Consider the following 21,659-nt stretch of genomic DNA (forward strand, 5'->3'; position numbering starts at 1 on the left):
CAGGAATTGTTTGTCCGTGACATAAGTGAAGGTTTAAAAAAACAGCAACCAGCTTTTTGACTTTGTGACTTTTTAGCATGAAATGTGAAAGGTATGATGAAACACCCTTTTTATGTTTACCTCAACTGCAATGGTAAATTAAAAAGGTAACTCCCATTACACTCCCATTTTTGTTCATGACTATTAGCTTTAGAATGGTAATTATGCTAATTGTACTATCAGTCACCTCCACAAAACACCCTGTCCAAGAATTCTTGGACGTTTCTGATTCATAGTGTTAGATTTTTGAGGCATACTGCACTATTTATTTGGATGTGTATGTTCTGTTTTTATTTAACAATGTGTGTCTAAGCTCCAGTAGTAATTTACAAATATTTTTTGCAAATCAATATTGATTCAATGATATTATTTTTTAGATTTAGGGCTGTCAATTAATTTCCATTATTGTGATTAAATGAAAATTAATTGCACATTTTGTATCTGCTCTAAATGTACAATAAAAGGGTGTTTGTTATTTTTTAATTTTTTTATTTTTTTTATTTTGCAATATTCTTATAAACAGATGAAGGCACAAATTAGCTTCACACGTTAATGTTGACGGCCCTAGCTTAGATTTACTGTAGAAATAGCGTTTATTCTTTCGAACAATTATCTTGTTTTGTAACAAATTGACGAATGCACTCCAAGGGAAAAAAATTGTGATTAAGTGTGCAAACTCTGTCTCACTTTAACAATTTATTATTTTTATTTTTTTTGTTTATTACTGGATAGGAATTATTGTGTTATTAGTAATGGAATAGTTCACTCAGCTGTTTTTGACCGAGCCAATGTGGGAATGTGATTGAGTGGAAATCAGTCTAGGTTGTCATTAATGTTTAGTTTTCCTAAAGGCAGCTCAAATACGTTCCGTTCCATCTCCCGGTGACCAAAATAAAATGCATGGGTAATTGTGCTTCATTTTGACCCCGCATGTTGAAAATCTTAAGTGTTGTTTCTTGTTCGTCCACAGGTATATCTGAAAGCAGTCGACGAATTGAAGACAACATCAAAGGCTTGAAGAGAAAAAAGGTTGTTGCAGAGAATAAGCAAAAGAAAATTCCCAAATCTCCAGTGAAGAAACCACTGCAGGTGAAAACTCCTGAAACTGTCAAAGGAGAAACCCCCAAGGAAAATCCACCTCGCTCCCCTGCGTCAAACAGCCCTTCCCATAGTCCCTCAACATCACTGAGTGAGAAAAGAGAATCACAAGATGCTCAACCTGTTGAACCGTCCCCTGACAAAGGGGAATCTGTCACTGACCATGAAAGGCTGAAGCAAGAGGACACCAAGTCAGTGCTACCGTCCCACAGCCCGACCAATGATGATGAAGAGGCTTCTCTAAAAGTGGCACAAGCCAAGGAGAGTAACACCCAAGTCTGCAGCTTTGAGAAGGATCCTTTCCACACCAGTGCTCCACTTGATGTTCTACTGAAGGCGATGGAGCCTGACATGCTTACACTTACCGAGAGGAAACAGACCTTCCAAGTCACAGCCACTGCAGAACCAACGTCCACCTTTCAAACTCAAGCCACGGGTGAATTATCGAACATGCCAGCTGTTAATATCGGTCTCCACACTCAATCGTCTCCTATGCAGACGTATTATATTGACAAACAGGGTAATTTCATTGGCATTGGCGCACCATTGCAGGAAAGTGTGCAGGCTTCTACACAGGGTGACCCTTTGCAGTCGTTGTCTTTTGCAAATCAACATTTTATTCCTGTTGTATCTAATCCAGAAAAGCCAGGCCTTCACATGAGTTTTAATGATGGACTTTCTACAATAACTCATGCACCGGCTCCCTCAGGCTCAAATGCTTTGCCAAAAAGCCAACCCCCAATTGTGCACACGTGCCAGTCGCTCTCAGCAAGTGTGCCCAGCACCATTCAGGTCCCTGTTACACCTGGAAACAACCATGTTCAGATTACAACGGTAATGAACTTTGGGTCTGAGCCGGTTTCCAAAGACCAAAAGCCTAAGAAGCCAGGAAAATATGTTTGTGAATACTGCAACCGGGCGTGTGCAAAACCAAGCGTGCTGCTCAAACATATCAGGTCTCACACGGGAGAAAGACCATACCCCTGTGTAACTTGCGGTTTTTCCTTCAAAACCAAGAGCAACTTGTACAAGCACAAGAAATCACATGCTCATGCGATAAAACTTGGTCTCATTGCACGCTCTGAATCGGGAGGTGCACTGCTATCACAAGATTCTGACAAAACTCTTGGAACACATTCAGAGGCGGAGGAGAGCGGAGACAGTGATGACGATGGAAGTACTATCGATCTGGATCCGGACTCATCACAAAGTAGTGCAGCTGCCTTGTCAGAAAATAGCCTCCAGAGTTCTGGTCCAACCCAAGCACACTATGGAGAAATGGACTCAACAGCTGGGTTTGAGTCAATGAAACCAGCTCTTGCTCAAAGAGGTCATGAGCCCAAAGTGACAGCTGTGCTACCAAAAGTTGTTGTATACCCAGTTAATGTTTCACCTCTGAGGGCAGATAGCCCTCGAGTTACCGGTGCCGCACCTGAGCAAGCTGCTTCGCAACGGCAACGAGAGTTTCCAAATGTTAACCTGAGAACAAACATCACGGTCCTGTCATCTCTGAAAGAGGTAGTTAGTACAAGTCCTTCACTGGATACTGTGAGTGAAGATGAAGACCAACAGTGCAAGTCGCCACTTTTAAGTGGGCATGCTCAGCTCCAGAGGCAACAAGCAACAGACTTTTCTCAACAGCAACAAGCCAAGTGTCTTCTTAGTCCTCGTAGTTTGGGAAGTACAGATTCTGGCTACTTCTCCCGCTCTGAAAGTGCCGACCAGGCAATGAGCCCACCTAGTCCATTTGTAAAGATGACGCCACCAGCTGAAATTGACGTATCCAAAAAGGATAGTTCTCATGTCCCTCCTGTTGTTTCTACAGTAATGCATGTAGCAGTGGAGCATAGGTCACAAGCAAAAGAAGGACAGATGCGCCCCCCGTTAGAAACAAAAGCCCTTTCTCTTGAAGAAAGAATTTCAAAGCTGATATCTGATAATGAGGCAGTGGTAGACAACAAGCAACTGGACAGTGTTAAACCTAGGCGGACATCCCTCTCGAGGAGAGGTAGCATTGACTCTCCAAAATCTTATATATTCAAAGATTCCTTTCAGTTTGACCTTAAACCTATCGGAAGAAGGTCAAGTTCAAGTTCAGACATCCCGAAGTCTCCATTCACTCCCACAGACAAATCAAAACCAGTTTTTCTTCTCTCTGTACCGTCTCAATACCCAATGGATTGTTTGCCGATAACAAGGAGTAACTCCATGCCTACTACACCAGGGCACTCCGCTCTTCCGCTTAATATTGCCCACCTGCCCCACTCTTTGCGAATTTGTCATTCATTTGATGAGAAAAGTTCAATTCATGATGATGTATTTTCATCTGCACCATCAACCCCCAATCCAGCAATACATTCTCGGACCTTGGTCAGACAAGCTGCAGTGGAGGATTTTTCCACCAGTGAGGGGCACAGACTTCCTACTGTTCGCTCAATGGATGATGGTTATCATGGCGCAAATAATAGCACGGATCTCATGCAAAGAAGTCGCTCTTTTGAGCACAGTCAGGAAAGACAAAGAAAACTTCAGCAAAATAAAGGCACAATGTATGAGTGTGAAACTTGTCGAAACCGGTACAGAAAGTTAGAGAATTTTGAAACGCACAAGAAATTTTACTGCTCAGAACTTCATGGGCCAAAAAACAAGCCTCTTGTTGTTAAAGAACCAGATCAAGATGTCTTTCATGTCAACATGCAAACAAATTTAGTTTCTAGATCAACAAGTGGCCCAGGATTAGTTGAACAGCAGACATCGTTCAGAAAGAGAAGGAAAATGAAAAGTGTCGGAGATGAAGACGATCAATCGCCAACTGACACAAATCCACCTGGTTCAGTTAGTTTTGATTCATGTCAGTTACTGCCAAGTTTTGGAAATCAGACTTTTCCCCAGCATACTGTAATGGTTGATATACAACCCAAAAACAGCCAGCCAAAGCTACCTCAAATTCAGCTAATAGCACGGGGAGCAAGTGCTTCAGATTCAAGACTGTCACCAATTCGAGAAACTCCGATCAGCACCTCTCCTAAAGCGGAAATGCAGAGGCAAAGCAGTGGTACTTCAGTCATTAGACACACCAACTCTCTCAGCAGGCCGAGCTCATTTGAGGCTGAATGTACAGATAGGAGTTCCCCGCTGGACAGTCGAGAAAAAGACCCCCCGAAATCCAAAGCCGATGTAACAGCAGCTGACGTGTACCATGAAAAGTTACCCAACAAAACTATAGAAGGTGATTCTAGGAATCAAAAAATGGAGCAATGCACTGCTAGTACTGCGGCAGTAGCAGGAGAAACCTCAACTCCTGCCCAGCAGTGTCGTCTAGTTCGCCAAAATAACATCCAGGTTCCTGAAATTTTGGTCACAGAAGAGCCCGACCGAGAACACGAAACGCAGCCTTCTGAGCAGGCAGAAAAGCATACAGATCTATTCAACTGGCCACAAAGAAGCGAGAGTTTGTCCAAGCTACCGGCAGAGAAACTTCCACCAAAGAAGAAAAGAATCCGCCTTGCTCAAATGGACCACTCCTCTGGTGAATCAAGCTTTGAGTCGAGCCTCTCACGAAGCCTGAGCAGAGACAGTACTCTCTCGCACTGTTCCAGCATTTCAAACTCTTTTGACAGAGAAGAACCGTCAAGATCAGAGAGTCCATTGGGAAGCGAGTGTGTCAGTAGAATCCCTGAGCCACAAGGTCAGCCAAAAGTTTTCAGCACACTTGGTGTGCCGGGAGTGATGAGGCGTGCAGCATCAGAACAGATCACTTGTACTCAACTCTCAGTGGAAATTTCACCGGACTACCGTAGCAAGTCTTTCGACTGTGGCAATGTCTCTCCCAGAAGAGGTCAATCACCTGTGGGTCATCCTAAAAGTGGACCAATCACCCAAGGTTCCCAGGTTCCACTTATTGAAAGGAGACGCGGGCCTTTAGTTCGCCAAATGTCTCTAAAGATATGCCCAGATAATCAACAGTCTGTTCGCAAAGCTGTCATAAATCTTGACAAAGCTCCAATTACAAATGTAAACCCTGTCAACCAAAACAGATCCCAAATTCAAATTGTCAACAGATTTAATGTGGCCCAACCTTTCATCATCCATTCTGGAGAATTACCCCTGCAAAGAAATGAACAAATGGTCCAAAGTATACACCTGGGGAGCCCAACACAGCAGCCCCAGGTCTATGGCCTTCCCCACCCTTGGCATCAAACATCCAAAGTTCAAGTTTGCCAAAAGGTACAGCAGCCTGTGAGCCAGATTTTAGTCGGAAGTGAGAACGCCCAACGCAAGCCAGCTGACTTGGAAGACAAAAAATGTCTTGTGCCCAAATACCAGTTGCAATGTCCTCCTCAAAGGCCAAGTCAAACATTTTCATTCTCTGGCGCGCAGGAATCTCAGATAAGTTTGCCAGTTTTAACAATGCCCGTTACCAATCCCATTTTGAGTGTTTCAAAATCATCAGACCTCCTCCAAAATGTCTGTACGGCTCAGCCCAGTCTTTATTCAGATGTTGAGAAAAAGTCTGCTGTTTTGGCTGTTGGCCAACAAAGAGACTCGAATAGTCAGACTCGGGCTGGTGGTGTTCCGTTGCCACAGATCCTAATCACACATGAGCAGATGCACACTGTTCCCTTTGTCTCCGGCAAAAATACCCTTCCAACCGCTCATATTGTAGATACTGAAACTCATGCTTCACCGATTGTAAAAAAGGATTGGACTCAAATTGTCAGTCTTCATAATAAAAGCAGTGAAAGGCCGTCATCTCTGGCTTCTTTACATTGCGCACAGAAACTCGCATCAGTAACACTTTGCCCACAACAGGAGCCCATCGCTTCGAGTAAAAGAATGCTGTCTCCCGCCAACAGTTTGGATATCTACATGGAAAAGCATCAAAAACGTGCTAAGGATGAAAACGGCGTGGCCTGCCTGACTGATGGCAGATCAGTCAATTATTTGAATTCCACTTTATCAGAAGTGACCAGACAGCGGAAACTAACGCTGGTTCGGCAGGTGTGTACAACTGAACCTGTCGACAGTCCCATTGAGACAGAGGCCCCTCCTTTGCCTCATGTTAAAACCGATACAGAGAAGGATCTTGATGATGTTAAGCCAATGTCACCTGACAGTACCGGTCTGGAAAAGGAGACAAGCACGGTTATTCCTGATGATGCTCACCCTGTCCTCAGTACTACTTCGCCTCATCGCCAGAGTGCCTCCATGCCAGCCAGTCACTCCATGAAGCCTCAAATGAAAGTGGAAGAACATAGGTGGAATCCCATGAAATCACCCATAAGACCATCAAGTTTCCATGGCGGTCAAGTGAAACTGCCCACATCTGTTTCCGTGGTTAACACAAAAGACAGTCACCGCCTGTCTTTCCCCAGCCTGAAGACAACTACCACTTTCACATGGTGCTTCTTGATGAGGAGAAAACAACTTCACACTCTACAGACCGACCAGAAAACTTCAGCGTATGCCGCTTGGACAGTCAATCCAAACAATCCAAACCCACTCGGGTTGCCCACAAAGGTGGTCATGTCTCTACTTGACTCCAAACAGAGCTCAAAGAAAATCCATTACACCTCGGCGATAAAAACGTCTGGAAAATCGGATATCTTGGCTTACTCTGGCAAGCTGAAAGATGTCATGCCACGGGTAAGAACACATTTACTGCATTATTTTGTTAGAACACACATAAAACAATGACATACATTTCCAGGTGCCGGTGACCCAGAAGACCAGATCAGTTGAAGCCAGAAGTAAAGCGCAAACCGAAACTCATTCCAGCACTGAGTCAGACAAGGAGCTGACATCAAAAACAGAGCCAAGACGGATTAAAATCTTTGATGGCGGGTATGTTTTTGTAGTATTATTTAACTTGCGTACACCATGTTTCAGTTTCCTTACCTCATGTGTTACAACCCCACAGATACAAATCTAATGAAGAGTATGTTTATGTACGTGGGCGAGGACGCGGTAAATACATCTGCGAGGAATGTGGGATCCGCTGTAAGAAGCCCAGCATGTTGCGCAAACATATTCGCACCCACTCTGACGTTCGCCCATATCACTGCACCCACTGCAACTTCTCCTTCAAGACCAAAGGTGAGCGCTTTAGGTGTTTTCTAATATTTATAGGCACAAAGTCACAATGTCTGTTTTATGCAGGTAGTTTTTCAAAAGTATTACATATTAACTTGCAGTACTTTCAACCTACTGTGTGATTTAAAGCATATTTGTTCAATTCCTCCTTTAATTGATATTAAAAATGAGGTTTCAGCATCCCTCTAATGAAGATAGTGTGATTCACCAGTCGTTATCAAACTTGCCTCCTTCCCACGCAACACTGTACTGCAGAACAGTACTTTGTCAGAACAACCCACGTTCATTTAAAAATGTCTTTATCAGTTACTCACCCTTTACGTGCCGCTTGCCCAGAGACTCTTTGTCTTACGTAAGCGTATCCTACGATACAGTTCAAAGCGCTACCTTCCCATAACACCTTTCTGCTCCTTGCAGGAAATCTCACCAAGCATATGAAGTCCAAGGCACACAGTAAGAAATGCATGGAGATGGGGGTGCCGAATGGGCTCACAGAAGATCAGGATGCAGAGGATTCAGGTACAATTATGAGACCCGAGTCTTAGTTCCGTTTTCAATTGTATAAGACGTAAAAAAAAATATATAAAAAATAAAAGTCTGCACTGGTGCTCTGTTGCTATGTCATTGAGCTTTGCTGTGGTCTAATTAGACATTCTAAATGCAGCTTCATCCTCTGTTAACTCCAAGTGCATGTGGGCGGCAAGCACAACATTTACAAAGAGGAAATTGCTGCGTCTAATTTTAGACAAAAAAAAAAAAAAAAGGAGACAAGCTGCCTGAAAGCATTCTATGGTCCCAGTCTCTAAGAGCATATTTGTTTTTCCACCTCTGCAAGTGCTGGAGCTTAGAGGTGTACGATGGTCTGAGGGGAAAACTCCGCTGGTGCCGCAGCACAGGGCATCACTCTTCCGAGTGCATTTCATTCAAATAAACCCACAAAGAAATATTTTTAATGACTGATTATCATGTTTTTCTTACCGGATTGTGTATAACAACCTTACCTTTTGGCTCTATAGGAGACCGCAGTCAAGTGAGTAGTGCTGACCGGCAAGATTCAGACGGCGACGACTCGGACGGCCCTGATGAGGAGGAGAACGAAGACAACGATGAGGAAGAGGACGACAGCCAAGCGGAGTCTGGCCTGTCCACAAACCCTTCGGTGTCCGCCAGCCCACAGCATATTCCGTCTAAAGACACCGAGGTCCCTCCGAGTGCCCTCCTGGCTCAGATGTCAATCAGCTCTCTTGCGCAACCACTTGCTTCTGAACCCCACGCATCAGACTCTGTCCTCATCATGAACCCTTTGTCGCTGAGTAGGCAGTACTCAATCTCTGGCTACTGCCCAAGCTCAACGGCCCTTTGTAGCGCTCTGCCCTCCGTCGTCGCCACCACGGAGTCCAGTTTCTCCGACACGGAATCGGTGCACATGATGAGCCCGGTATCACCATGCAGGCAGATGTCCATCGACTACCCTGACGGTGATCTTCCTCTAAGCCCCCCGGTGACGGGGACGGCTTTTAGACCATGCCAGGTGAGGCCCAAGTATCCCAAATGTCTGATTGGCGTATCTAGAGATATTTTAACGATCTGGGCGCCGATAGTTTTGTAAATTTAGGAAATAAAACCTTACGTGTAATTTGACCAAGCAGAACGATGGCGTTCTTGTGTCCCATCACGAAATCAAAGAGGCTTTGAGGTAAATTGCTTGGAAGGGAGATGGAACGCTGGATATATTTCACATCTGAACAGGTTGATACAAAAATAGATGTGGAAATGCAGATGTGGTTAGCATGCGAATTAAGGGACTCGCTAATTAATCGACTTTTCTGTTACTTAAACTAATAGCCCAGACATGTTCTTATGCCAGCTAAACATTTTGTACATTCCATTATCATGTTGTCTGTCCAACTATTTATGACTCACTCAATTCATTCTACTCAAAAACAGTACTCATTCGCTTTCTGCCACCCGGAAGTCCCCCGGCGCACATTGTTGGCAAATATAATGAAAAGATTTATACCCTTACTTTGAATCCAATATAGTGCAACCTCATTTCCACCACGTAGCTCCAGTTTGGTTTATTTTTCCATTGTGTGGTTTTGGAATGGTAAACCCTAATCACACTTTAGTTTCTACCACAAGGTGTGCTGGCGGGAGCCAATAGATATCTCAGCTATGTAAACAGTGTGTCACTAACCCAAACAGCTTTGAGTTATTTCTTTCCATCATAAATTTTCCATTTTCCACACTGCTTGTCCCTTCAAGGGAACCACGACACTACCAGTGGCCTTGAACACACACGGACTCATGCAAGCAGCATATTATAATACTCACAGGCGTTCATTTTCTCTTTGAGGGAACCACTGCTATTAAACTGTATAAAATGCTTTAAAAAAAAGCTTGCTTTTAAAGTCTGTGAGACAGCAGTGGCCTGAATGTTGCTTAATTCATTTTTTTTCTCTATAGGAACCGTCTTCTGCCTCTCATCCTTCGGTAAAAACCGATTATGGCATACCAGTTGACCGAAGCACACAGACGTCAACGTCACAAAGTCCGACGCACGCTCCCCTTTCTCAAGTCCCGAGAATGGAGCCGCAGACCCACCTGTTCAGTCACTTGCCTCTGCACTCCCAGCAACCTTTTCGCTCGCCTTACAGTATGGTTCCTGTCGGTGGCATCCAACTGATGCCTGCCGGACTGGCAGCTTATTCCACCTTTGTGCCCATTCAGGCCGGTCCCATTCAGCTCACCATCCCGGCCGTGAGCGTTATCCACAGAAATACAAGCCCGTCGACGGCGCCCAACTGTTCACCTCGGCCGGACGGCTTGCAGACCCAACCGCTTGTGATCCAGGAGCCAATCGGCAACATGGTGCCCTGCTTCCCTATAGGTCAGGTGACTGACTTGCAGGGTCAGACCGTGCAGCCGGCACTCAGCTTAATGGGCCTGAGCAACACGGGGCTAGCATCCAGCCAAATGCTGCCCCAGCAAGGGGTCGCCTTGCAGGTTTTGGCTGCGAGTCCAACCTCCCAAAGCAGCATCAGCACCCAGACGCACATGCAAGGCCTCCAGATCGTTAACATTGCCCTGCCTGCCATCATTCCCTCTCTCAGCCCGCTGCCATCCCGTAGCCCTCTACCTTGGTCATCCGACCGGCGAGGGAGCCCTGACACTTTGGCAGCACAATCATCTCAAACGGAAAGTCCCTCCGCGTGCACGGCCACTCCGCGGCCGGCCTCTTTGCCAGTCAGCACTTCTCCAGAACTGAATTCGGGCAGCATGCCAGGCAACATTGCAGAGCCAACACAGACTTTGGAGATGGTAGAAAAGGAGAAATCCTCACAGCAGCATGCAGCCCTACGAAGTCCGGCACATAGTGTGGCATCCCCCAAGCGAGGTGGTGATGATGCACCCAAGAGAGCAGCACCCGTGTCCAGCTGGCAGACGGTCATTGAAGACTATAATGAGGTTTCCAGTGATGATGAAGACAGACTGGTTATTGCCACCTGAAACGAACCCCGAGCCAAAAGCTCACCTTTTGTTGAATTTCTTTGTCATTGTAGTCACTTTAAGACTGAAAACACTTCTTCGGGGGTTTGTTTCTGTACAAATCACCTTTCAAAGCACAGATGCTGACATTCACATTGTACGTGCAATTGTAATGATGACCAATCATTTTCTTTTGTAATTTTGTCAGCTCCAGAAAATGTTTTTGTACATGTTGTATAGACAATTGTGCCTTTATGGAGTTTCTTATTTAGGAACCTGTACATAATTCCTCATAAATTCAGTAGTTGCTTGTGTTTATGTATATATAAATATATATACAAAGTTAGAAGCAGCATAGCAATGGCGGATATCACTTTTTCGACTATTTCTCATTCGTAAATTTATTGAATTATGACTGTCGTACTGGTATATGTACATTTCTAGGGATTACGGGGAAATGTTTATGTGTACAAATGTTGTGTTCAACTATTTATTATAATCCATCTAGTGCCCATTCTGACTTTTTGGTCCATCGGTATGTGCATTATGGTAGCTTTACTTTGCTGTATCAATATTCTGAACTGTATGAGTAAAGATTTGTTTACCAACACAGCAACCGTGTCAATTGAGTTTAGTATTGCCTATTTATTGATTCACTCAATAACTTGGAACAATAACATTTCACATTAGTAGCGTTATGTTGAAAGCCAGCAGCCAGCATTTCAGGTATGTTTGAACTACGTTTCTACTCTCCAGAGATATGGATTATTTCTGCAAAAGAAAAATAATGTATAACCATTTGGAATTGTCCCTGGAGTTTAAATCTCACCAGCGACTGAAATAACTTGGTAATTCTCATGAGCGATATGTTCTGCAGGATAATTCTTCCTTTTGGAAAATGATGTCATAAATTATCCACCAAAAATGCAGGAATAAAGTCAATCTACTCAAACAACTGTACTTACTATGACAAGCAGCAAAATTGGCTCAGTAAACATAACGATTACCATGTTATATAAAACATCCATTTTCCTGATTTGCCACTTGTGCAAAACTCATTGCATTTTTGCGCATTTTTGTACTACCTCTCCTCCTCCCATAAAAACACTTAATTTTGACTCTCCATTTGTTAATCTCATGAATATAGCACTTAGTGGAATATTAAATTGTTTTTATCTGACTACAATAGCTTGGAGTCATGTTAGAGGGCTCTCTGAGCAGACACTGCAATCTGGACTGAATGAGGAAAAGCTCGTCCTTGTGTCAAGCATCTTTGCAGCGATAAGCATGTGTTGCAGCCCATTCACAAGGTGACTCATACGTCTACTCTCGCGCAGAGACCCCCCCGGCACACACGCCCACCCCCTCTCCCCTGTGGTTCAGTACATTAAAAAGGTGAAGGGGAAGGGAACAGAGACATCTGATGGCCAATATGTGGTAGTGCTCAAAGGCTCATGTTGCATATTTCGTGGGTGATCTACAGCTCATCTTAAAATACAGCTCGTATGCTTGTTTGTGATTCCTGGAAGTTGTCACCGACTGCATTTCTCCGACTGGCCAGGAGATGGCGCTTGAAGACGATGTGTCGTGTTGTGTCATAATAGCCGTCTTGTCAGTCATACTTTATTTGGGGCATGTGATTCACTTTCGTTTTGGTGGCGTGATATTGCAACAATTTCGACGGTAAGCCAATGCAGTTATTTTGAGAGCTCACCGGGTAGCGGAAGTGTGCAAAACGCTGTTGAGCAAGCAGAAGAAGAAGAAGGTTGGCTGTGATTGGCGGACGTGACGTCAGAACTGCAGTTCAATTGAAGACAGGTGTGCGCGATGCGAATCATCAAATACAGGTGAGGCAAGATGGCGCCCGAGCGCGTGGCTTTTCCCCGGCTAAGTGAGTGCACAGCAAATGTTTGTCGTTTGTTGCCGTTTCTCTGAATGACATTTTGCTTTTTGTAGGATTTGCACACTTGGGGGATGTAACAGCATTTGAGGTCTGAGTACAGCACGTTACAATTCGCTATTCTTTTGCTTGATTTTAACACTTTGTGCTCTTGGTTTCTTTTGCAACAATTTCCTTCCAATGTGTTTTGCTTTGTTTGTTTTAAAGCTGGCCAGCTCTTTTTGCTTTTTTTTTTTTTAATTGTTGGAAAGGACACACCTGATGACTCTTTACCTGGGAATTGAACTATAAAGGTTTTTTTGTTCTTGGTTTGTTTGGCTATTTTTTTGTGTATTTATTAAATATGTATTTTATGTCAGGTGATATATGTACCTTTTTTCATCATTTTTGATTTCCTTCTCTGTTGGGTTAAAAAAAAAATCATCCCCTCACCCAATCTCAGGTAGGCCCATTGCATTTGTAATTTTTTTTTCAAATCTTGTGCTCGGTTGTTCAATGTTCAATTTATTTTCCTTGAATCTGTGTTTTGTAAGCTTGTGAATGTAATTTTTGTCAAAACATTGCCTGCGGTTGTCAAGAACTCGCGTTTAAACCTTTTCCTCTCCAAATACAGTCAAAAATCATGACTATTCTGCCGGTGCCGGTTGATACATGCCCAACACATGCCTCTTTTGCAAATGTTTGTTTCTCTGATTTCCGATCGGTGTCTGTGAGTGTGTGTGTGTGTGTTATACACATTTTATCCTATTTGGACGGCGAAGCATGATGCCATTTTTGGACTGCAATCTTGGATCATCTGTCCAATTTGAAGTAAGTTGTGTTAAAATGAAAGATTGTATCTTCTTATTGTCCACTTGTAGCGCTAACATGAGATACCATACCGCTAAAAGTATTTTTTGTTTGAAGTAGATTTAGTTTGATGGTAATTCGTTAAAGTTGGCCGCAAAGATTTGCGATCTTAAATAAAATGCACAATCTCAACGGCTTTAAACACTTGCATGCATTTCCTTTAGAAAGTGCTGCTTGAGTTAAGATTTGTAATTATTACAAAATTAACATGTTGAGATATCAACTGATTTTCTGTTGATTCTCTCCAGAACTAAAAATGAACACAGCATCCTGAAATACAAAGCGAGCAAGAGGACATTTGACCAGGTGAAAATAAATTGGTGTAATGTTTCAGCTTGTGTGACATTTGTGAATATAACTGTACACAATGAATACCTGAAAATGTCTGCTCTTGTCTAAAGCGATTAATTTTTTTCCCCCTACATCTTGGTCCAATTATGAAGTCCATACTGTGTCCAAATGTGCAGCTTTTCTGTGCCTGAACAAAAGCAGCTTTCGTCAATTCCACAAATGAGCTGAGGGGATAAGCTCACTGTCCACACTGAAAGTTCAGTCCAACTCAGTGCGAGGAATGGTAAGTGAATGTGTTTTTGTTTTAGAACAGTAGCGCAGTTCAGAGTTGTAACTCCTGAAAATAAATTGGTTACGTCAATTGAATCATTGCTGAAATGGGAATGGCTGCTTTTCTTTTTCTACCGATGTTAAATGTCAATAAGCTAATGTACTGTTTTCTATATTTTTGGGGTGTAATTTTGGGGAATTTTATGATTTTGTCTGGGTGAAGAGATAAATAAGGGTGAAATGTACAAACGCACAAATGAAGTTACTCGCACGGAAGTAATGGTGCGCGTGTGTTTTGCAGGCTGCAAGAGGAGCATAATGGGACGAGGAGAACAAGCAATTCCACATCAAGTCAAGAATCAAGCAGCACGCAAAAGTTAACGTTGCGTGGGGAGCGTGTGAAGACGAGGGGGAAGGATGTTGAGCTCTGTGGCGCGCCTTGGTTGACTTTTGGTTCTGGATGCTCGTTGTGTGCTGTGCTAGAAAGGTTGGCTTGAAATGAGGGCAGGCGTTGAAAGTGTTTGGAGGGCTGATTGTTGGAGTCTGGTGGTCTTGCTTGAGATGGTCTTTAGTTGTTTGCCTGGATCCAGAGCAGTTGTTTTCTTGTGAGAGGATGGCAATTGAAGGCCAGAGTGTGCAGTGTCGGCTTTGAGGGTGGACTCAGCATATTGATCGACACTAACATCCCCTAATATCATATCAATAACTAATATTTGATATACCATCCACCCCACCCCCTCTCTGCGTTTCAGGGTTGTGGAGGCACCGGATTTGCTGAGGGGAACCAAGAGGACCTGGACCAGGCTAATGAGGACATACACAAGTGTGTTTTGGGGTGACAAAACACTTGGGAAAGAAAGTACGCGGACATCAATAAAATAAGTGGAGGGTGAAGAAATATGGTCGAGAAGTCATAGGCAGATTATTTTGACCATAACTGCGTCCGTTTACGACTTGTCCATTACATGTATTTTGATCTTTAGTCTGTTTTAACAGTCTTTGACTTGCAGGATGTTGTCGGGCGGCAGCATAGTGTGATGGTCCGAGAGGCATCAAGAACCACCAGACGAGGGTTTGAATTATTCATGCACAAAATGACGTGAGCAGCACACAACAAATCGCACATTATTCATTTTGCAGCGTGGACGAAAGGACGGGCGAGTGAAACCAACAGTCGACGCTCCAATAAAGTCGGTGACACTACACGTGACTTTGTGATGCTTTTGCTGTGAGGATTCTGCACCGAGCGACCGGGCCAGGTCTTGAGGAAGAACCGCTTCTCTGCAGACGACCTGCCGTGTTTTGACGCAAGATATGGAGTCTCATATTGTTTTAGTTCATTTAGAACACGGTATTGTGTTAAATGTTGACCACGATGCCTCCGTCCTTGACTTGTTGCAGGGTGAAGGGGAAGCCGGTTGGGACAGGAGGCACCTTGGAGAACCAGAACCGGGTCATAAGTACACGTATTAAAGTAAAACAATCCAAGTGACAGTCTCAAAAGTAATTGTCTGCGTTTATGTGCTTGTGTTTGCAGGATGGAGGATCAGAATGAAAGACTGGACAGAAGTAACAAAACTCGTAGCACGAACATGAGCAAGTGACACACGACGACGAGAGGAGCAGATGCTACGGCCCTTGGAGAGCAAAGCGCCAACGACGGAGAGTATTTCTTTGCTCTTTGTTGTCTCCGCTGTCACTGAACGACACGTGCTGGTATTGAGACATTTTGAGTTTGGCCATTCAGCCAAAAATAAATCAGCATATGACTCATCCACACATTTTGTTGTTTACAGTCTGTTTTAATGACTTGTCATTGTCCCCCCCCCCCACCCCCGGTCCATGTTTTTGACTTGCAGGTTGTCGGGCGGCGGCAGAGTGTGATGTTCCGAGAGGCATCAAGAACCACCGGACGAGGGTTAGAATTATTCATGCGCACAATGACGTGAGCAGCACACGACTAATTTTGCTAACATTATGCGTTTTGCACGGTGCTCAAAAGGACGGGCGAGTGCACCCAACAGACAGTCGACTCTCCAATCAAGTCGGTGACACGTCACATGACTTTGTTGCTGTGTGGCTTGTGCACCGAGCGACCGGGCCAGAACCGCTTCTCTGCCGACGACCTGCTATGTTTTGACTCATGAAATGAAGTCTCGTGTTGTTTTCTTCACCTTGTATAACACGGCGTGTGTGAAATGTTGCCCACTCGGCCTCCGTTGCAGCCTGGCCATCCTGGAAGGGGATTGATCTTTCAATTTGAGGTTTTCTTCTGTAGGGGACGTCGCCGACCTTTCGTCGACTGTTTAGATTTTGAGACTCTTTTGTGAATAAAGGGCTCTACAAATGTACTTGTTGCAGGGTGGAGGAGGAGCCGGCGCCCATGTTGCACCACAGCAGCGTAATAAGTGCAAATGCACAAAAGATGAAATTGTTTTTGTAGGGTGGAAGAGGAGCCGGATGAAAGGAAAGATCACGAAACGCATAGAAACTGAATAAATTGCGTGAAGTCTACTTTTGGTATTTTAGTTCTATTTTTTTTGTTTAGTGTGCAAATGTAAGTTTTAATAGTCCTCTTGCACGTTATGTTCCAATGTGGCGTTGTTGTGAGATGAGCGAGAGGCATCACGAGCCACCAGACGAGGGTAAGAAAACCAACAGACGTGCGAGTGAAACAATTGAGACATCGAGAACTGCGGTGTGCAGTGTCAAGACGAGACGTGCACAAAAGCACATTTGTCGGGCGGAAGAGGAGCCTGATGGATGGAAAGGCTGCAAATTGATATGCGACAGGCACAATTAATTTCTTTCTGGGTTGCAGGACTCGGCATGAGCTGGATGGGATGAGGAAGAGGAGCCGTTCCGCAAATGAAGAATCAAGCGGCACACAAATAAGTATAATCTGTTTGAGGTGTGCTTGTAAACGATGCGCAGGAGGAGACAGAGTTGTGAGCTTTGTGGTTTGCCTCGGTTGAGCGTAGCGAAGGAGGCTTGTTGGAGTTGTTGGAGGAGCAGGAAAGGTCTGATGCCAAAGAGGGCAGTCGTGAACGGTGTTTTTGGAGCCGATGGTGTGGTTGTGGTTGAGTGCTCTTTGGCAAGGATTGTTGGAGATGGTCAGCTCGTCGTTTGGCTCGTCTGGATGCAGAGCCGCTTTTTGTTGATTGAGGATGTCGGTTGGAATGCTGGTTTTTGGGCGACGGTGTCGGCAGGCGTTGGGGGCGGAGTCGGTCATATTAACGCAAAAACATTTGTGTCAGCGTTGTGGAGGCACCCGACTGAGCAACTTGGACCGGCTTCATGAGTCAGAAGACAAAGCAAGTGTCCTTTTGCAGTTGACAAAGAGTCGGTTGGAAAACTCTGGAAGGTCGACAAATGGCAAGAAATCAAATAAATGTCATGTGGCCAAAACATACCAATTTATTTTTGTTTTTGTCTAAACGGCAGCGCATCGTACTCGCGGAATTTCCTGTCCAGCTGAGTTGGGTCCCACCTCCAGTCGCCTTCTACGACTCCTGGACCGCTTTTGTCGGCGCCGTCCTCGCCATTGACCCGAGTGATGTTCACAAATGTTGAGGTCTCTCACGGGCGGCGATCACCAACATGGAGCTGCTGCGTGCGAGCGGCCATCAGGGAGCCTGCAGTCGACTTGCATCTTCAGAAGACGAAGCAAAGCGACAATCACCAAAGGAATGGTGTGCTTGTTTTGCAGGGTGGAGGCGGGGTCACGAAATGCATGCCAGATAAATCAACAAGAGGTGCACGATGACGATGTGTATCGCTGGCCTCAAAGATGGATGGGAAGAGGAAGGATTGCAGCCGTCCAATGAAGGCACTGCAAGATGAACATCTTGTTGGCTTTTAGCAATAAAATTGATGACAGCGCATGTTAAGACAAGTCTCTTTTCCATAGCGTTCTCGGACGAGAGAAGATGCTCCGGTACTTGGAGAGCAAAGCGCTACCTTGGCAAGGAGAGTATCTCTTTTTTTCCTCCCACTTGATGTTTGTCTCCACTCTGTCACAAACTCACGGGTGTGCACTGACTGCATGATCGGGAGAAGTCGAGTTGCTGTTTTCTTCTGCCACTGTTTCTACTTTGCCTTTCTAACAGGGTGCCAGTGGAGTGGGACGGCCCAAGCGGTACAAAAGTCGTAATCACACCAAGTGAGACGCGTCCAACTGATTGTACTGAATGTGTTTTGCAGGATGGACCATGAGTCTCATTGGACGAAAGACCCGAAAATAAGATGGTGACAGTCAGTCAACAGATCCCCGATCAGATCTCCTGGACACACAACACCACAGCAGTGATGAAGGTCCATCAGCATCTGCACATCTGAGGGTCCTCAAGAAATTCAACCTGAACAGGAAACTGCTGCTGGCCTTCCACCACTCGTCCATCGAGAGCCTGCTGACTGACTGTGTCTCTCCCTGGTACGGCGGCTGCACTGAGGCAGACAGAGTGAGGCTCCAGAGGACAGTCCCAACAGCGCAGAGGATTATCGGCTGCCCTCTCCCCTCCCTGTCGGACGTCTACGCCACCCGGTGCCTCAGCAGAGCTCACCAAAGACGATACTCACCTGAGCTCACTCCTCTTTGACCTGTTGCCCTCAAACAAAGACTAACAGACTGAAAAACAGTTTCTTCCCGAGAGCCATCTTCATGCTGAACTCTCGCACTCAACTACCTCTACTTTGAAGAACTGCAACATAATGTTTTTTGTAATTAATTTCATATTTATTTTTTATTTTATCGTAAATTTAGTTTTGTTAAATTGCACTGGAGAAGGAAGCTCTCAATCTCGTTGTACACTGTATGCAATGACAATAAAGCGCTTTCTGATTCTGACGTTTGTTGTTGCAGGTTGGAGAATGAAGCGGTTGGGACATGAATCCCAGAACAAGGTCCGAAGTACAAATGAAAATTCCAAGTGACAGTCCCAAAAGTAATGGTGTGCGTTCATGTGCTTTTTTAGCAGGGTAGAAGAGGAGCCGGAAGGAAGGAATGGACAAAGGTAACAAAACGCATGGCAAATACATCATGAGGACGAGGAAGGATCGCTCCCGTCAAATGACGCTACGAGGTCGACAGCTTCCTGGCTCTTGAGGTGAGTGTCAAAGTTTGAACATGGATGACAAGATGGGTCTTTCCTTTTTGCAGGGTTCTCCCCACAAGAGGTGCAGATTCTTGGAGTGAAAAACGCCAACTCGACGGGGAGAGTATTTTTTTCTTTGTGCTTCCACTTGGTGTCTTTGTCTCTGTTCTGTCACTAACTCACTGGGTGTGTTTGGACAACACTGACTGCATGATGGCCATTTTGGACTGAGCTGTGCATGAAAGCAACGATGCGTCATTTGAGTTCAATGCGCTCCGAAAGATTTTGAGATGTTTGTATTTGATTTTGTTGGAAGCGAAATGTCAAGCTTTTGTATGTTCCAGATGTGCCTTTGTCCTTGAATTAAAATTGTGAAGTGATTTCAAGTGGTCTGTACTTCAACTGGGCAGAGCCAGTACATGTAGTTGTGTTGTCTAACAAAAATGGCATTGATGTAAACATTTGAAGGATGTTTAATTACGCTTTAAATCACGTGTAACAATATTGACACTCACACGTGCAACTTGTTGGGCATTCATAGTAAAAATCTTTTTTTGTTGTAAATATAATTGACTTGTTAAATTGTTGACACTGATAGTAGCATCTTTATAAAGCATGAGTAGTAAAAAGTAAACGGGCCGATGGAAGCTTTGAACAGAAATGACCACGTGTGCTATACGAAAAGGAAAATGTTGGAAGGCTGAAAAACAAATAAGTCAGCTGATGGTGAAAAATAATTTTACATTTGACAGTTTTTTTTGTTTTTTTTGCAGTTGATATAAGTGCAATATGTTGTAAATGTCACTATTGTGAATCTGTTTAAAATACAATCATTTCTTTTTTGTTGTCTGTCATTCATTATCATGCTGTCATCATGGATCACTTGCCTGTTCGTCTTTAAAAAAAAAAAAAGGGGCTTTCTATCCTTGGTTGTCTTCAAAAAAAAAAAAAAAATTACTAAAGGCTGTCTCCTTAAAAAAGGTTCTTCTATAAATGGTTGTTTAAAAACATTCTTACTATACATGAACGCCTCCAAACCTTTTCACCCGCAAGACATTCACCTCAACAGAAGTTCTATCGACAAGACTAGACTATTTGTGTGACACAATGACGACTTATATGTGGGGGAGAGGGGTGATGGGAGGTGGGGAGAGAGAGAGCGAGAGGAAGAGAGGTGTGTAATGTATGTATAGATACATCTATCCGTATGTATGTCTATATCCATCCATCCATCAAAATATATATATATCTATATATATATATATATAATATATACACACACACGCGCACACATGCTGATATACATGCACCGCAATTGAGTTGTGTGGCTCTTAAAAAGAAATATAAGCACAGTCCATCAGTAAAACCATTTAAAAATGTTCTCTCTCAGTGCTTCGCAAAGATTTGCATGTCGCAACTACCAGCAAATGAAAGCAAACTCCTTCGGGATAAATTCCCTCCCCTTTGCGAACCTAAACTTTGTCACTCATAATTTGCTATCCTGGCTGTGAATAGTTGATGAAAAATGTGAAACTTGTTCTTTGAGAGGCTCTCATTACCGGTGACGGGGGTTGTAGCGTGAAACGCACTGATAAGTGCATTCAGTGACAAATGAACGGCAGGAGCAGTGGCAACGCAAGATGGCTCCCCTCTGGCTTCAGCCGCGAGGGGCCGATTGCTAGTCCGTTCATATAAAAGTCGATCTACGTCACTCGACGCGCCGCAACAGCAGAGAGCGTCAATGGGTAAAAAAATGGAGCACAGCGAAGAAATTGAATTGAGTCCCTCCTCTCCAACGCCCCCACCCCCAGTCATTGCGACGACGTTTTCCGAGTACCGTCGATATCGGCCAATATCAGCTCTTTTTTCCCGAAAAGCCGGTCCATTCCAGGCTGAAATTGGTGTGCAACAGGTGCGATCCAACAACCCCCTGCCCTCCCCCCCGACGAATAGGTTGCGGCGCATGTCGGCAACAATCTTTTTATTTGAATATTAAAGAAGAATAAAACAAATAATGCCTTACACTTGCAAGGATCTTCAAGCCTACTGGTTATTGATTTTCTGTAGACCTCTTATCCTGTTTATAGCACACACACATTGAACAGTGACAGATACATTTGGAGAGAACAACTTGGTTAGGGTTAGTTGCAGACATTACATGAAGATATACATGACATTGGTATCAATGGGGTTTGAACCCTGGATCTCAGGTGAACAAACCCACAGCTCTATCCGCTAAGCCAGCTGGGACCTGGGAGTAACGGCCACTGCTTGTCCATGCATCTTTAAACATGCGACCTTTGTCAGCTTGCAAAAGACAAAAGCGCACATGGTGCACTTCGTTCCGTTCCTCCCGTGGCCTGGTAGTCAATGCCACGGGTTGGGATCCAGAATACCTGAGTTCAAATCCCGACATATGCAGTGCAATTCCGAAAGCTGGCAGGCAACAAGGTTGGCAGCCCGGTGAAAGGGGGTGGAATCCAGATGGACGCTTTGGTGTCCTGGTTGAGGAATGGGCACCAGGACTAGTGACTCTG

General features: G+C 44.4%; 1 protein-coding gene and 3 long non-coding RNA genes across 10 annotated transcripts in view; 3 read left to right on the plus strand and 1 right to left on the minus strand.

Annotated features, from left to right (window-relative positions):
* Positions 1-11,331, plus strand: part of hivep1 (HIVEP zinc finger 1) — a 42,431-nt gene extending 31,100 nt beyond the window's left edge. For both annotated transcript variants that reach the window (XM_088318700.1, XM_088318701.1), the window contains 6 exons: positions 1,010-6,783; positions 6,848-6,981; positions 7,058-7,233; positions 7,648-7,749; positions 8,247-8,761; positions 9,697-11,331. In XM_088318700.1, coding sequence (XP_088174826.1) covers positions 1,010-6,783; positions 6,848-6,981; positions 7,058-7,233; positions 7,648-7,749; positions 8,247-8,761; positions 9,697-10,740 — 7,745 coding nt within the window. In that variant the 3' untranslated portion in view covers positions 10,741-11,331. The remainder of the gene's footprint in view (positions 1-1,009; positions 6,784-6,847; positions 6,982-7,057; positions 7,234-7,647; positions 7,750-8,246; positions 8,762-9,696) is intronic.
* LOC148321308 (uncharacterized) overlaps positions 1-21,659 on the minus strand; it is a 93,444-nt gene that overhangs the window by 59,784 nt on the left and 12,001 nt on the right. The gene's annotated exons all lie outside the window — the stretch shown is intronic.
* Positions 12,571-19,916, plus strand: LOC148321311 (uncharacterized). Of its 3 annotated transcripts, none has more exons than XR_015847023.1 (4): positions 12,571-12,610; positions 12,676-12,710; positions 18,891-18,931; positions 19,003-19,916. It is a non-coding gene; the product is annotated as an uncharacterized LOC148321311 (long non-coding RNA). The 3 variants fall into 3 exon arrangements; XR_015847024.1 differs by lacking the exons at positions 12,571-12,610; positions 12,676-12,710 and adding an exon at positions 18,103-18,748 and having other exon boundaries at positions 19,003-19,134; positions 19,188-19,916; XR_015847022.1 differs by lacking the exons at positions 12,571-12,610; positions 12,676-12,710 and adding an exon at positions 18,103-18,748.
* Positions 14,785-18,101, plus strand: LOC148321312 (uncharacterized). The gene is made up of 3 exons (XR_015847026.1): positions 14,785-15,745; positions 15,889-17,858; positions 17,940-18,101. It is a non-coding gene; the product is annotated as an uncharacterized LOC148321312 (long non-coding RNA).

This window comes from Idiotropiscis lumnitzeri, chromosome 16 (genome assembly GCF_059441095.1).
Source record: "Idiotropiscis lumnitzeri isolate Australia: NSW breed Sydney's pygmy pipehorse chromosome 16, RoL_Ilum_1.0, whole genome shotgun sequence".
NCBI lineage: Eukaryota > Metazoa > Chordata > Actinopteri > Syngnathiformes > Syngnathidae > Idiotropiscis > Idiotropiscis lumnitzeri.